This window comes from Rattus rattus, chromosome 2 (genome assembly GCF_011064425.1).
Source record: "Rattus rattus isolate New Zealand chromosome 2, Rrattus_CSIRO_v1, whole genome shotgun sequence".
In the NCBI taxonomy this organism is placed as follows: domain Eukaryota; kingdom Metazoa; phylum Chordata; class Mammalia; order Rodentia; family Muridae; genus Rattus; species Rattus rattus.
This window is the reverse complement of record NC_046155.1, coordinates 178490516-178505008: the sequence shown is the minus strand read 5'-3', so window position 1 is coordinate 178505008 and position 14493 is coordinate 178490516. Positions and strand designations below refer to the sequence as shown.

Here is a 14493-nt window from a genome sequence, read left to right as displayed (position 1 = left end):
CTTAAGTAGCTGGAGTGTCTCAAATTGGAGCAGCTCTCTTCAGTGAAAGGTGGAGCTGTATGACCCAGGTTACAGTAGGCCTACTGGGAGGCACACAGTGCTATCTCTGCTTAGAGCAGGCCTCCTGGTTAGAGCAGGCCTCCTGTGTCTGTACTTATAGCAGGTTTTCTGGGAGACAGGCAGAGCTAAGGAGTGGGGGAGTGGGGCACACTGATCTGCCAAGAGTGCCTATAGAGGTGCAACCCTGAAAGGTGATGGGGCTCCAAAGGGGCAGAACAGATCTGCTGAGCTCTCTTGGGGGTTCAAGATGACATGTGTATTGGGTTGGGGGGTCTCACCTGTGTTCCCCAAGAAAGATAGATCTCCAGGGGAGACAGGGGTGTTGGGTTGGGAAGCAGACACATGGATCTGCCTGGGTGGAGATGAAGTTGCATACCAGAATGGAAATATGATCCTGTTACTACTTTTTAAAGAAATGTAGAAAGGCTGTGGAGATGGTTCTGTGGTTAAGAACATGCAACACTCTTGCTGAGGACTGGAGTTCAGTTCTCAGCAACCCCAGATTGCAGCTCACAAACAGCTATAATCCAGTTCCAATGTCCTCTCTGTCCTACATGGACACATGTATGCACATGACACATACTCTCTCTCTCTCTCTCTCTCTCTCTCTCTCTCTCTCTCTCACACACACACACACACACACACACACACACACACACACACACACACAAATAAAACAAGTAAACCATTAAGAAAATAAAGGGGATATAGTGTTGTACACACCAGGAGCTGAGGCAGAGAGACAGAAAGTTTGAAGCCAGCCCTGTTTTTTTTTTTAAAGTTTACACCACCATATCAAATTTTCAGTTGTGGTTATTTGTTTTTGTTTATTTTTTAATTGTTTTAATTACTTATTGGTTGTGGGAAGGACATCAAGGACTTAGGTAGAAATGAGATGATATTTCTTGGAGTTCCTTTTCTCATTCTAGTTTTCCTGCTGATTGAACTTAAGATATTAGTCATGGTTGCAAGTGCCTTTACTTCTGAGTCATCTTCCTGGCCCTATTTTGTTTATGTATTTTGAGACAAGATTTATGTGTATGTCCCTGGCTGTATTGGAGCTTACTATGTAGATTATCTGGTCTTGAACTCACAAAGATTTGCTCAAATCTGCCTGTCTCTACTTTCTTAGTGATGAGACTGAAGGCATGCACTACCAAGCCTGGCTTATTTATCTATTTTTACAGTGTCTAGTGTGTTCCAGGATTGCCTCTTACTCGTAGGCTCCTGTGTATCTGAAGATGACCTTGACCGCTTGACCATCCTTTCCACTCCTCCAAAGTGCTAGGCTTTCAAGTACATACTTCCACCCTGGCCTTTGGTGGCGACCATTGTTTGAAACATGTCTCACTATGTACCCCAGGGTATCATGAAATTCACTAGATATCCCACTATGGCCACAAAGCAAAGGCAATTCTCCTGCCTCAGCCTCCCATGGGTTAGAATTATAAGGCTGTGAAACTGAGGCTGTAAATTTTCTCATTTGATGAAAAATGTCATTAAAATTAGGTCTCAATGTAAAACTGTCCCTTCTATTTCATTTCTCACTTCACTTGATTATTGGGAAACATCTGGCTTAGTTTCCAAAGTGTGTTGTTACCTAAAGTACAATCAGGTTTCCAAAAGTTCCCAGAGTCTCTTGGCGGTCTCTGTTAGGCATCCTGGCAGGCAGAAGGTCACTGTTCCTTGTCCTTGGGAACAGCTCCTGGGCGAGCAGTCGCTAGAGCAGCATATACACTGGGCTCCTCTGGGGCTTCTCCTGCCTGGGAGAGAGGAGGTGCAGCTGTCCCCTGCCTGAGTGTCCTGCTGCACAGCTGGGCATAGGTCACATCCTGAGGCTCTTCGGATTCAGTAGCCTGGAGTGGGAGAGGGTGAGAGGAAGGTATCTGCTTGGCTTGGGGAACCTGCAGGTCTGTGGAGGATAGGACCCACCTGACTGTCCACCTCTTGGCCCTCTTCTGCTTGTTCATATTTTGTGTTCAGCTGCTCCCTTGACATGGCAGAAGGAATGATAGCTCCTACCCTCCTGAGCCTGGAGGGTTTTACTTGGGCGTATGTCTCTCCCTGTGGATCTCCCTCAGGTGGTTTCTGTAGCAGAGAGGTTGTGAGGTACAGGTAGCATCTCTGTGTTCCCCTGGGAATCTCCTGTGGTCAGTTTTCATAGCATGGCTAGAATGACCTCTTTAGCTTATTGCCTCTCTGGTGGGATCATCTTGGGCTTCCTTCCTATAGTTCTGGCTTAACCTAACATTCTAAGCTTAGGTATCTTGGATTCAGCCACACAGTTAGCTCACCTTCCTTAATGGTTTCTGGGGGTTGGAGAGATGTCTTCACAGTTAAGATCACTGACTGTTCTTGCAGAGGACCTGGGTTTGGCTCCTTGAACACACATGGCAGCCTACAATCATCTATAACCCTAGTTCTAGTGTACCTCACATGCTTATCTGGCCTCTAGGAGTAACAATTTGCATGTGATGAAGAGACATACTTAGAGGCAAACACCAATACACATAAACTAAAAAACAAACTCTTATATAGGTCAAGTTCCCTTTGTTCTGCTGTGTCCCCTGATGGTGGTTGCTGGTCTCTTAGATGTCTCTGTGGGCTTCTGCACTCAGGATTTCTCCTCAGAAGAAAACAAGACAGACGCCAAGACACCAGGAAGGAGTGAGGCCATAGCACACAGGAGGCTGTTGCTGACAGAAGGGAGGGAGTGGTCACCTTCGGAAATTGCTGAAGGCTGAGGGAGGGTGAAGAAAGAAGGCTGTTGCACTAAACTGAGCCCTAAGTTTTAGCACTGAAGATGAGGACAGGGACCTTACCCAAGTGTCCAGCTCCACACCATCCTCAGTTTCCATGTCCTCCACTGAAGCATCTGTCATAGCAGAACAAGCAGAGTTTCTTCTGACCAGAGTCTAGGGATGTCTCAGACCCCTAGTTTCCTGTCTTGCCCCAGGTGGATACAGAGAACCAGGGAAAGTTGTGACATCTCTGGGTCCATTGTGTGAAATTCAAATCCACACAGTGACACCCTTAGGACATCTCCACCACCCCTGCAATTCTGAAACTTCAGCCATCTCCCCTCCCAGGACCCTCTTTCTCTCACAAACGCTTTCCTCCTGGGTGGCAGCAGCTGCATTGGACCTGGAGGGACAAGGAGATGTCAGATTGCGATGAGGTGTGTCAGGGAGGTAGAAGCCGCACTTTCTGTCATTTACCTCTTCTGCTGGTCTCTATCCCTGCTTATGGGCTCCACAGCTCCTGTAGGATATTGTAGTTCTTCCTCTTTCTGGGCTGCAAGGGAGAGGAGTCTTAACTAGGCATGTGCTGGCAAGGAAGGAAGGGAACTCTTCAACCAAAGGGTGAGTAACCGTCCCAGAACATGGTAATGTTCACAGTCACAGAATGCCTGACATTGCATAGGCTCTGAGAAAATTGCCCTTTCATCTGAGTTCTGAATGTGTTTCTAAGCTACCCTGCCCCAGTATAAGGTTTACTTATGGTTGGGGTCATGAGCCCCCGCTTGGATGTTCAGAAGGAAATCTACCTCCTGAGACCCCAGATGCACATACCCTCTTCACCATCCTTTCTGAATTTTCTCTGATGTCTTCTTTGGAGAATGATGAAGATGAGGATGAAGAGGAACAGCAGGAAGGCCACAGACACTCCTATCAGAGCATTCACATAACTTTCCAGCTCTGAGGAACAAGTGACACCATGAGTGGGGACTACTGCTGTTTATGTGGGCCCCTACTGTGGGAGAGAGGCTCATGGTGAGTCTCTGCACACATCATTTCCCATCCTCACATCATGCACCATGGAATTGTGTCTTTTCCTCTCTAGCCAGTTCACCTGCCTCAGGTCACCTTACTGGAAGTGGCAGAGCTGGGAGTTGAACCCAGGAACTCTGACTTGCATCCCTGCTCTCAGTACCAGAGCTGATTCCCATGTGTTGGGAGGAAGGAACGTGAATGTCCTGACATGGCCCCATGTCCCACACTTGTGCACATTGTGGGACCACATTGTGGGTCTGTCCCAATGCAGAATTACGTTCTGGAGGCCTTCTCAGTCAGGAGAATTCCCAGCCAAGCCCAGGACCGAAACAAAAACAAAACCAATCAAAGTGCACGTACACACACACACACACACACACACACACACACACACACACACACACAAATAAAAAAATAAAACTTAATACATATGAACCAAGTTTCTCCCATATAAACTCAGGAACAGCAGCCTAGAAAAAAAAGGACTTGGCCAAGTCAAGATCTCTAGAGGCAAATGCATCAAGCTCTAAGTAGCTATTGCTTATCTGAGTCCAAATTTTAACAGTGTTCAACATCATTCTTAGGCCTGACTCCGTGTGTGTGACAGATAGGTTTATTCTTAGAGACTTAGGGGCAGGACGGGGAGTTGCATGTTTGTATTTCCTACTTTCAACTTTTCACACCTGCACCATTCTCCACTCTGGGCCTATATTTCTCCCAGAATGTCCCCTTCTGTATCACAACCTCTAAGCCCCAGCTTCTGTGGTCTCTTTTGGGAACCTTGTTTTCTTCCTATATTCACAAGCTGAAGTAAGAGAGAAATGAGGCCTTTGATGTGCAGCCTGGGGTTGGAGCATACTCCCTGCACAGAGGTGCCTGATACTTACGATCTGGTGGCATGGATGTTATGGGCGGCAAGGTAGACATTCGAATGGGTCCTAAGAAACAGAACAAGAAGAAGATAAGGATTAGATGCAAACCTGGGGATGCTTACTCTAATCACTGTCGTGCATTGTACTTTTTTTCTTCCCTATGATGCTACTGCAAACCTAGATTGGAATAAAGGACACAATGGACATCACAATGGAGACCATTGCTGGCATAGACTCATCTTCCAGGGAAAATGTCTTCTGACAAAGCCTTCCTTGTGTTTCCTTAATCCCACTGGAATCCAGAGCTCTGCTATAGAGTGGATTGTGATTCATGCTGAGATGTCAGAACAACATTACCTGAGACTCTGAGCTCCACAGGGGCACTGGCAAATGACAACAGGTAGAGAGATGAGTCCTGAGAACCATAGCACCTGTAGGTGCCCGAGTGGGTGGAGGTCACAGCACTCATGGAGAATTCTGACTGGTACTGCTGATCTTGAAACTTTGATTTTAGTCGAAGGGGTGGCTGGCCTGATCCCTCCTTGGACAGAATGAAAGTGTCCACAGGGTGCATTGACCAACACATCAGGGTCACATTCTCTCCTGAGTGTACTGAGGAGTTAGGCATCACTGAGAGGGAAGGTGTGTCATAAATCTGTCCTAAAGAGAAGAGGGATGATGAAAGGCTGACTTCCTTGTTCAGAGCTCAAACCACACATGATTTCACCCTGAGAACATCGGACTCAGTCTCTTTTTTCTGACTGAGCTCACCTCCTGCTGATCTGTCTCTGCCTCTGTTCCTCCCCAAGGTCCCTGTTCCTCATCCAGCCCTCAGCTACTAGGTTCCCCCATGAAAGCCTGAGCAGAAGCTAGGTACCTGATTGAAACTCTATAGATCCTCACCTGTGATCAGGATGTCCAGGGGATCACTGGATGCTGACCACTCAGAGGAGAGGTTGTGTGCACCATAGCATCTGTATTGGCCTCCAGTAGAGTGGCTCACATAGCCCAGTGTGAAGTTGGTCATGGAGAAGCCAGTGTCAGTTCACTGGCTAGTGTGCTGCATAATGTCAGCACCTCCAACTTTGTACAGAGCAAATCTGTCATAGTTGATGTCAGAGCAACACTGCAGTGTGAGGTTAACTCCAGGGTCCAGGATGTGGCCTTGGTGAGTTAGCAGAGAGGGCTTCTTGGACAGCCCTAGAGGGAAGGTGACAGCTATGGACTGATGTTTGGATCTTATCAAACACCTTTGCTCTCCTATCCTGCCCAGCACATGTCACAGATTCTACTTAAGCAGGGCTACCTCGTCTCCAGGTAGCCATGACAAGGGCTTAGGATCTCAGGAAAGGATTGGAGGACAATGAGGCAAACTTACCTGAGATATGAATTTCCAGGGGCTTACTGGGTACTGACCACAACTGTGGAGAATGCTTGTAGTAACCATAACATCGGAATGTCCCTGTGTGGTTTGATGTCATGGGTCCCATAACAAACAGAGCTTGGCACTGTCCACTAGGAGGTATACACTGTGTGTCCAGTGAGCTGGTGAACTTGTGATCTTCCTTGGTGAGAATGAATTTATCATAGTGACTATGTGAGACACAGTGCAGTGTCATGTTCCTTCCCACTGTCACCACAGGGCTGGGCAGTACTGACAGCCTGAGTTCATTGTAGTCATAGATTCCTAGGAGAGGAAGAAGCAGTTTGCTACATGTTCTCACACAGTCACAGTATTCTCTGAGTCCACTTTGTGGGAAGGGAATATTCTTGAGATCAGAGCCTAGAGTTGGGAACCTGTCTGTCTCCTTACCTGTCACCACCAGCTCCAGGATGTCACTGGGCTCTGACCAACCAGCTGAGCTGTACCAATAACAACAATATTTCCCTGCATGTTCTTCTGTCACAGAAGGGTAGAAAAACTTGCCCTTTTTCCCAGGCTTTTGTAGAGCCTCTGTGCTCCAGGTTGAATGGCTCCCCTCTTTATACAGAAAATACACTTCTGCATCCAGGGTACCCTGACACCAGATGGTCATGAAACTAGTTAGAGTGACCACAGAGCCTGGTTCAGCCTTGATGATGGGTTTGGGGAGATTCTCTACAAGGAAGTAGGAGAGAAGCAGGTGGGTGTGTTTGAAAGTGGCACAGAGAAAGTCACACTTGGAGATGTATGGCATTTAAGGTGATCCAGAGTAGGACAAAGTCTTGTGAAGACTCATCTTCCTTCTGGACATCCTGAGTTTTAGTACTACTTTCTGCATTGAAATCTACCTCAAGTCACACTGTCTCCTGTGCTCTGTCATTGGTCTAAAGAGGCCTGGCTCCTCACAGGCAACATACATCAAGTGTTAGCATTCCTTCTAGGCTCTACCCAACATCTACCTGGCAGTAGTGAGGTAGTCCGGCTTAACATAAAAGAATTGTTTGGCCCCTCCTCACTCTCTTATTCTCTCTGTCCTTTTCTCTCTTCTGTCCCCTTTTCCCTTTCCCCCTCCCTCCTCATTTTACAATTGTTCTCTCTCTCTCTCTCTCTCTCTCTCTCTCTCTGTCTCTCTCTCTCCCCTCTTTTTCTATCTATCCTCAACTCCTCTTCCCATGTCCCTAAATAAACTCTATTCTATGCCTTATCTGTCATATGGCTGGCACCTGAGGGGGAAAGGATGCTTCATCTTGGGTCTGAAGAGGCACCCATCACACTTCATCATACCTGGCCGTAGAAACATCAAGTCCTCCCTGAGCACTGTTTTACCTCATCATTAAGTGGAAAGGATGTGGTTTCTCACCCGAGATCAGGAGCTCCAGGGTGTCACTAGGTTCTGACCACACCTGTGGATTGCTACTGTCATAGCTGTAGCATCTGAATGCCCACCTCTGGCTGGAGGTCACTGGTGGTACAGAAAAGAAGGCCTGAGAAATCCCAGTATCATAGTTATACTGTGAGTCCTGCCTCCAGAGGAGCTTCTGTGATCCTTCCTTAGTCAGAATGAACCTGTCATAATTCTGCCCTGACACACACTGGAGGGTCACCTTCTGTACTGAGCTCACCACAGGGCTTGGCTGGGTTGACAGCCTGGGTTTACTGTGTGCTCCTAGGAGAGAAGGCAGAAGCAGTGAAATGTGTCAGGCCTTGTCATCCTCCAGGGCTGTGAAGTGGTGGTGCAGCTCTGGCATCAGACTGACCTCTTGACATTGAAGCCTGAGGGTGGGGCATTACTTTTCCTTCTTACCTGTCACTACCAGCTCCAGCGCATCACTCTCCTCTGACCATTGACCATGGATCTGATAATAACAGTAGTAATGTCCTGCATGGTTCTGGTCAATTTTTGAGATGGAGAATTCAACCTTCTTGCCAGGTTTAGGTCGAATTCCATTGCACCATGGATTTTGGCTTCCCTTTTTATAGAGACAGTAACGTTTGGCTCCTTGACTCCCCTCACAGAAGATGATCACCTTACTCTGTGTGGAGACCACAGTGTCTGGCTGTACTCTGAGGATGGGCTTAGGGAGGAACTCTGAAAGAAAAAGAACAGCAATCCTCTGCTTGTAGTCCTTAACCCCATGGCCCTAAGGTTATCCTCAGGACTAACACACATGTAGTGTTACTCCACAGCCATGGCCCAGGCATGGCTCCTGGATAGGAAGAGAAGAGCAGGTCAGGAGAGATGGTGACACTCACCTGTCAGCACTGTGATCCAGAGGCCCAGAGTCATTCCTGGAAGAGAGTTTCCTGTGAGAAGTTTGTCCCTGAAATTTGATCAACTCCTTCCCTCTGCAAATTCTGAGGTTTCCTGATTCCTCAGCTCTAGGCCCTGATAATTTCCAGACCTCAGTATCCCCTTCCTCTCTTCACATCTCACCAAGACAGAGCAGGGCTTTGAAGGTGAAGGTCATGGCATCTCCTCTCAGAGGCTGCAACTCTGCTTGAGAACAGAGATACAGAGCCTTTCTGAAGGGTTTGGGAAGAGGGTGTGGCCCTGGAGGCAGGGCAGTCCCTGGGTTTTTACCTCTAAGAGTTCCTCATATACCACAGCTGTGTGTCATGCAGCAGATCCCTAAAGCCTGACACACACACCCTCTTTAGTTTTCTTTAGCTTTTACACAACATTTATTATGACAACAGGATGAGTCTACTGTTAATAGAGTGGTGATGATTCCCCGCGCTGACTCCTAGAGGGACAGGCTATGTGAGTGGTAGAGAGTCCCTGGAATCCCATCCCAAAACTTCTCTGGTTCAGACAGGTGTACCAGAGTCTAGCAGGGGACATTGTTAGCTGTCACCTCTCAAATAAAGGCTGATTCGTACATTTCCTCTATTTCACTTCAGAAGCAAAGCGTTTCCGCTTCCCAATGACCCAGGTGGGGTTTTGCAGTGCAAGTGTTGGACTTTTTATTTTCCTTACTTGGAAAAATGTTATGTTCTAGTTCTCACTGGAAAATTTTGTTTCTAAAGAGTTTGTCTCACAGATTTGAATCCTATTTTAAGCAGAAGGACGATATAGAACAGTATCGTAACTGTTATTTTCACCATGCAAACGTGTTCTTGTCCTTGTAGGCATCATGGGCTATTGTTGCAGTGAGAGCAAGGGCCACGTTGCAAAGGATCCTGTGTATACTGTTTATTTGTGGGTGTGCACAAAATGTTGTCACTGTGGACCAGTTCCTGCCCAGGGTTTTACTGTCCTGTGGCCTCCCCAAAACGTTGCCCTCAAAGCTTCATGACACATCCGGGATCTGTCCTTGTAGGAGGTGGTAGAGCGCCCTAGGATGACCCACAGGTTGGTCCCCCATCATCATGAAGGGCAAATACCATTTGGACTCACGCCACAGCATTTCAAACCTATGTCACATTACCAGTAATGGAGAATGCTGAGGATAATTCTTCAGCTCAGAAAGATCTGGGATCACCACACTAGGACCACAACCCACAGTCAGTCCCATGAAGGCAGGAATAGGGATGAGTGAGGTATTTATAGCACCAGAAGATGTCGTTCCTGAGCTTTCAGGTCACAGACCTTATACAGAGTCCCAGAATTATGCTCTGAGTAAGACTGAAGTGGTGTGGAATCCCCTTCCGACTACAACATGCAGCACACCACATTGAACAGAAGGGTTTTGGTGAGACCATCAGCCAATCAGGGTTTTGAGACCTCTGTCTGGGAGAGGTCAAGAAGCACCTACTCAGCACAGAAAAACTAAGACAGTGAACCAGGCTTCTCTCATTTATACTAAAAGAAACAACCACGTAGAAATAGAGAAGGCTTGTCCAAGTAGAATCCTATCTGAAGCAACTCAGCATGACCTGGAATTAGGTTGGCCTCTGTGGGTGATGTGCCACAAAAATCTTTATTAGCCCTCTTGGGCTGACTTTTGCAGTGTGTTTCTTCAAGGCAATCATGGAGGCAAATTCTAGATTATTTCCTCATAGTTTACACACTTGCCCCATCATCCATTGAGGCTAAGGTGTCTCTTTGATGCTATCATTCCAACAATTCAACAGTTAAGCCCCCTTGACAATGGTTTTGTCCTTTGGATATTTATTTGGTCTTTCATATGGGTTCAAATGACAGAGGAGGAACTGTGATTAACAAGAGCTATTTCTTAGGCTGCCTGTGTTTGCAGCATATTCCTATAAAGGGGTGCCTAATGTAGCAGCTGTTGTGATGAAAGCCTTTTAGTTGGCCAGCTGGGCTTCAATGGGTTCTAGGAGACAGAACAAGAGGATGTTCTTCACTGCTGTGTGCTACTTCTTATGTCCCTGTAAGTGCCCTAAGACAGAGGGACTATTACATGAAGGATTATTGCTATATCAGTTCTATGTATTGAATGTGCCTTTGGACTAACCATTCATATTTGTCCTCTTAATCCCACTGAAATCCAAGGAATCTGTGTTTGTATTTAGAAGTCACTGTGAGATGTCAGAACAACCTTACCTGGGACTATGAGGCTCCACAGGGGCACTGTGCAAATGACAACAGGTACAGAGATGAATCTAGGGGAACCATAAAGCACCTGTGGGTGCCCAGTGGAGTGGAGGTCCAGCACTCCTGGGAGAATTCTGACCGGTACTGCTGATCTTGAAACTTTGATTTTGGTCGAGAATTTGGCTGGCCTGGATCCTCCTTGGACAGAATAGAAAGTGTCCACGGGTACATTGACCAGCACATGGGGTCACATTCTCTCCTGAGTGTATTGAGGAGTTAGGCATCACTGAGAGGAAGGTGTCATCAATCTGTCCTAAAGAAGAGGATGATGAAGGCTGACTTCCTTGTTCAGAGCTCAAACCACACATGATTTCACCCTGAGAACATGGGACTCGGTCTTTTTTCTGACTGAGGCTCACCTCCTGCTGATCTGTCCTCTGCCTCTGTTCCTCCCCAAGGTCCCTGCCCTCATCCAGCCCCTCAGCTACTAGGTTCCCCATGAAACTTCAGGCAGAAGATAGGTACCTGATTGAATCTCTATAGATCCTCACCCGTGATCAGGATGTCAGGGATCACTGGATACTGTTGACCACTCAGAGAGGTGTAACCAGCATCTGTGCCCGGTTGGCCTCCAGTAGGTGGCTGTTACAGCCCAGTGTGTGAAGTTGGTCATGAGTAGCCAGTGTCCAGTTTTGCTGGCTAGTGTGCTGCATAATGTCATAACCTAAACTTTGCCTGAGCAAATCTGTCATAGTTGATGTCAGAGCAACACTGCAGTGAGGTTAACTCAGGGTCCAGGATGTGGCCTTGGTGAGTTGGGCAGAGGGCTTCTTGGACATCCTGGAGGGAAGGGTGACAGCTGTGGGACTGGATGTTGGTTCTTATCAAACGCTTTGTCTTCTATCCTGCCCAGCACATGTCACAGATTCTAATAAGCAGGGCTACCTCGTCTCCAGGTGCCGCGACAAGGCTTAGGGTCTCAGGAAAGGGATTGGAGGACAGTGAGGCCAAACTCAGGGGAATTTCCAGGGGCTTACTGTTTGACCACAACTGTGGAGAATTCTTGTAGTAAACTAAACTGAATGTCCCTGTGTGGTTTTATGATGTCAGGTCCCATAACAAACAGGCTTGCACTGTAACCACTGGGAGGTTACACTGTGTCCAGTGAGCTGAGAGGAACTTGTGATGCTTCAGGTGAGAATGAATTATCATAGTGACTATGTGAGACACAGTGCAAGTGTCATATTTCTTCCCACTGTCACCCACAGGGCTGGGCAGTGCTGACAGCCTGAGTTCGTTGTAATCAGATTCTAAGAGGAGGGAAGCATTTGCCATGTCTCACACAGTCACAGGTATTCTGAGTCCACTTCTGTGAGAAGGGAATGGCCTCTTGAGATCAGAGCCCTGAGGTGGGGGAAAACTCCTGTCTGTCTCTTTCCGTCGCCTGTACTAGCTCCCAGGGTGTCACTGGGCTCCTGACCAACCAGCTGAGCTGTACCCAATAAATAACACATTTCCTGTATGTTCTCCTGTCAGAAGGGTGAAGAACTTTACCCTTGTTTAGTTTTTTGTAGAGTTTCTGTGCTCCAGGTTGAATGAAACCCTCTTTTATATGAAAATACACTTCTGCATCCAGGGCCCGCCCCTGACACCAGATGGTCCATGGAGCTAGTTAGAGTGAAATGAGCCTGGTTCAGCCTTGATGATGATGGGTTTGGGAGGTTCCTACAGGAAGTAGGGAGAAAGAAGGTTCTTGTGTTTGAAAGTGGCAGAAAGTCACACTCTGGAGATGTGTGGCATTTAAGAGTGATCCAGAGTAGGACAAAAGTCCCAGGAAGACTCATCTTCCTTCCTGGACACCCGAGTTTTAGTCCCACTTTCTGTATTGGAATTCCTACCTCAAGTCAACATTGTCTCCTGTGCTCTGTCGTTGTTGGTCCAAAGGGCCTGGCTCTTCACAGGCAACATAATCAAGTGTTAGAAATTCATGGCTCACCCCAACATCTCCTGGCAGCAGTGAGTCAGGTAGCTTTAACATAAAAAGAAATCTGTTTTGGCCTCCTCCTTCTTTATTCTCTCTGTCCCTTTTCTCTCTCTGATCCTTCTGTCCCCTTTTCCCCTCCCCTCCCTCCTCAATTTACAAGTGTTCTTGTTGGCTCTCTCTCTCTCTCTCTCTCTCTCTCTCTCTCTCTCTCTCTCTCATCCCTCTTTCTCTCTCTCTCCTCCTCCTCCTCTCTTTTCTCTAATCGTCGCTCCTGTTCCCGTGTCCCTAATTAAACTCTATGCCACATCTGTGTCATATAGTTGGCACCTGAGGGGAAAAGGATTCTTCACCTTGGGTCTGAAGGGGCCCATCACACACTTCATCATACCTGGCCCAAAACATCAAGTCCTCCCTGGAGCACTGTTTCACCTCCACCATTAAATGGAAAGGCTGTGGTTTCTCACACACCTGATAGGGGTTCCAAGTGTCCACTAGGTTCTGACCACACCTGTGGATTGCTACTGTCATTGTGGCATCCTGAATGCCCCCTCTGGCTGGAGGTCACTGGTGGCACAGAAAAGAAGGCCTGAGAAATCCTAGTATCATAGTTACATTGTGGAGTCCTGCCCAGAGGGCTTCTGTGATCCTTCCTTAGTCAGAATGAACCTGTCATAATTCTGCCTGACACACACTGGAGGGCCACCTTCATCCTGAGCTCAACACAGGGCTTGGCTGCTGACAGGCTGGGCTTACTGTAATGCCTCCTGAGGGAGAAGGCAGGCAGTGAAATGTCCAGGCCTGCTCATCTTCCAGGGCTGTGAAGTGGTGGTGCAGCTCTGGCATCAGACTGAGCCTCTTGACATTGAAAAGCCTGAGGGGTGGGGCATTACTTTTCCTTCTTACCTGTCTCTACCAGCCCAGTGCATCACTCTCCTCTGACCATTTTAACATGGATCTGATAATAACAGTAGTAATGTCCTGCATGGTACTGGTCAATTTTAAGGGATGGAGAGAATTCAACCTTCTTCAGGTTTATGTTGAATTTCTTTGCACCCTTGGTTCTGCTTCCTTTTTGTATAGAGACAGTAAAGTTTTCTTGACTCCCCTCAGAAGAAGATCACCTTTACTCTGTGTGGAGACCACAGTGTCTGGCTGTTACTCTGAGGATGGCCTAGGAGGAACTCTGAAAGAAAAGAATCTCTGAAAGTCCTAAACCCATGCCCTTTGCCTCAGGTAACACCCACCCCATGCATAGCCCTGGATTCACGGAGAGAGATGGTTCCACCACCACTTGGCACTGTGAACCAGGGGCCCAAGTCATTTCTGGAAGAGAGTTTTCCTGTAGTTTGTCAGCCAGAATACCCACACCCAGCAACCACTGAAGGAACAGGATGGCTCAGAGAAAGAACTGGGAGCTTAGAAAGAGAAGCAATGCCAACCAACCAGGCTTCTAAAGGACTATACGATGGACCCTGACTCTACTCATAGGTAACTTAATAGATATCCACCTGCTGCACTGGACCCTAAGGAACTGAGGACCCAGAGCCTTACCCCTGGAAGGGATGTTGCCAGGCAGGAAAGTTCCTCGAAATGTATATAAGAAAGTTTGTCCCTGAATTTGATCAACTCCTTCCCTCTACAAATTCTGAGGTTTCCTGATTCTCAGCTCTAGGCCCTGATAATTTCCAGGACCTCAATGTCCCTTCTCTCTTCACATCTCACCAAGACAGAGCAGGGCTTGAAGGTGAAGGCTGCTATCTCTCTCACAGGCTGCAACCTGCTTGAGATACAGAGCCTTTCTGAAGGGTTTGAAGAGGTGTGGCCCTGGAGGCAGGGCAGTCCCCATGACATGGTCATATTACCACAGCCTCAGAGGAAGTGGA

General features: G+C 47.5%; 1 protein-coding gene across 1 annotated transcript; it reads right to left on the bottom strand.

Moving 5' to 3' along the window:
• Positions 1-930: 930 nt before the first annotated feature.
• Positions 931-8596, bottom strand: LOC116892706 (leukocyte immunoglobulin-like receptor subfamily B member 3). Its single transcript, XM_032894572.1, is given in 15 exon segments — positions 931-1916; positions 1993-2148; positions 2883-2935; positions 3167-3204; positions 3279-3354; positions 3633-3758; positions 4721-4771; positions 5063-5365; positions 5609-5905; positions 6084-6392; positions 6519-6803; positions 7489-7794; positions 7933-8217; positions 8382-8417; positions 8563-8596. Coding segments are annotated over 15 exon segments (2535 nt in total). The 3' UTR covers positions 931-1736.
• Between the last annotated feature and the right edge of the window lie 5897 nt (positions 8597-14493).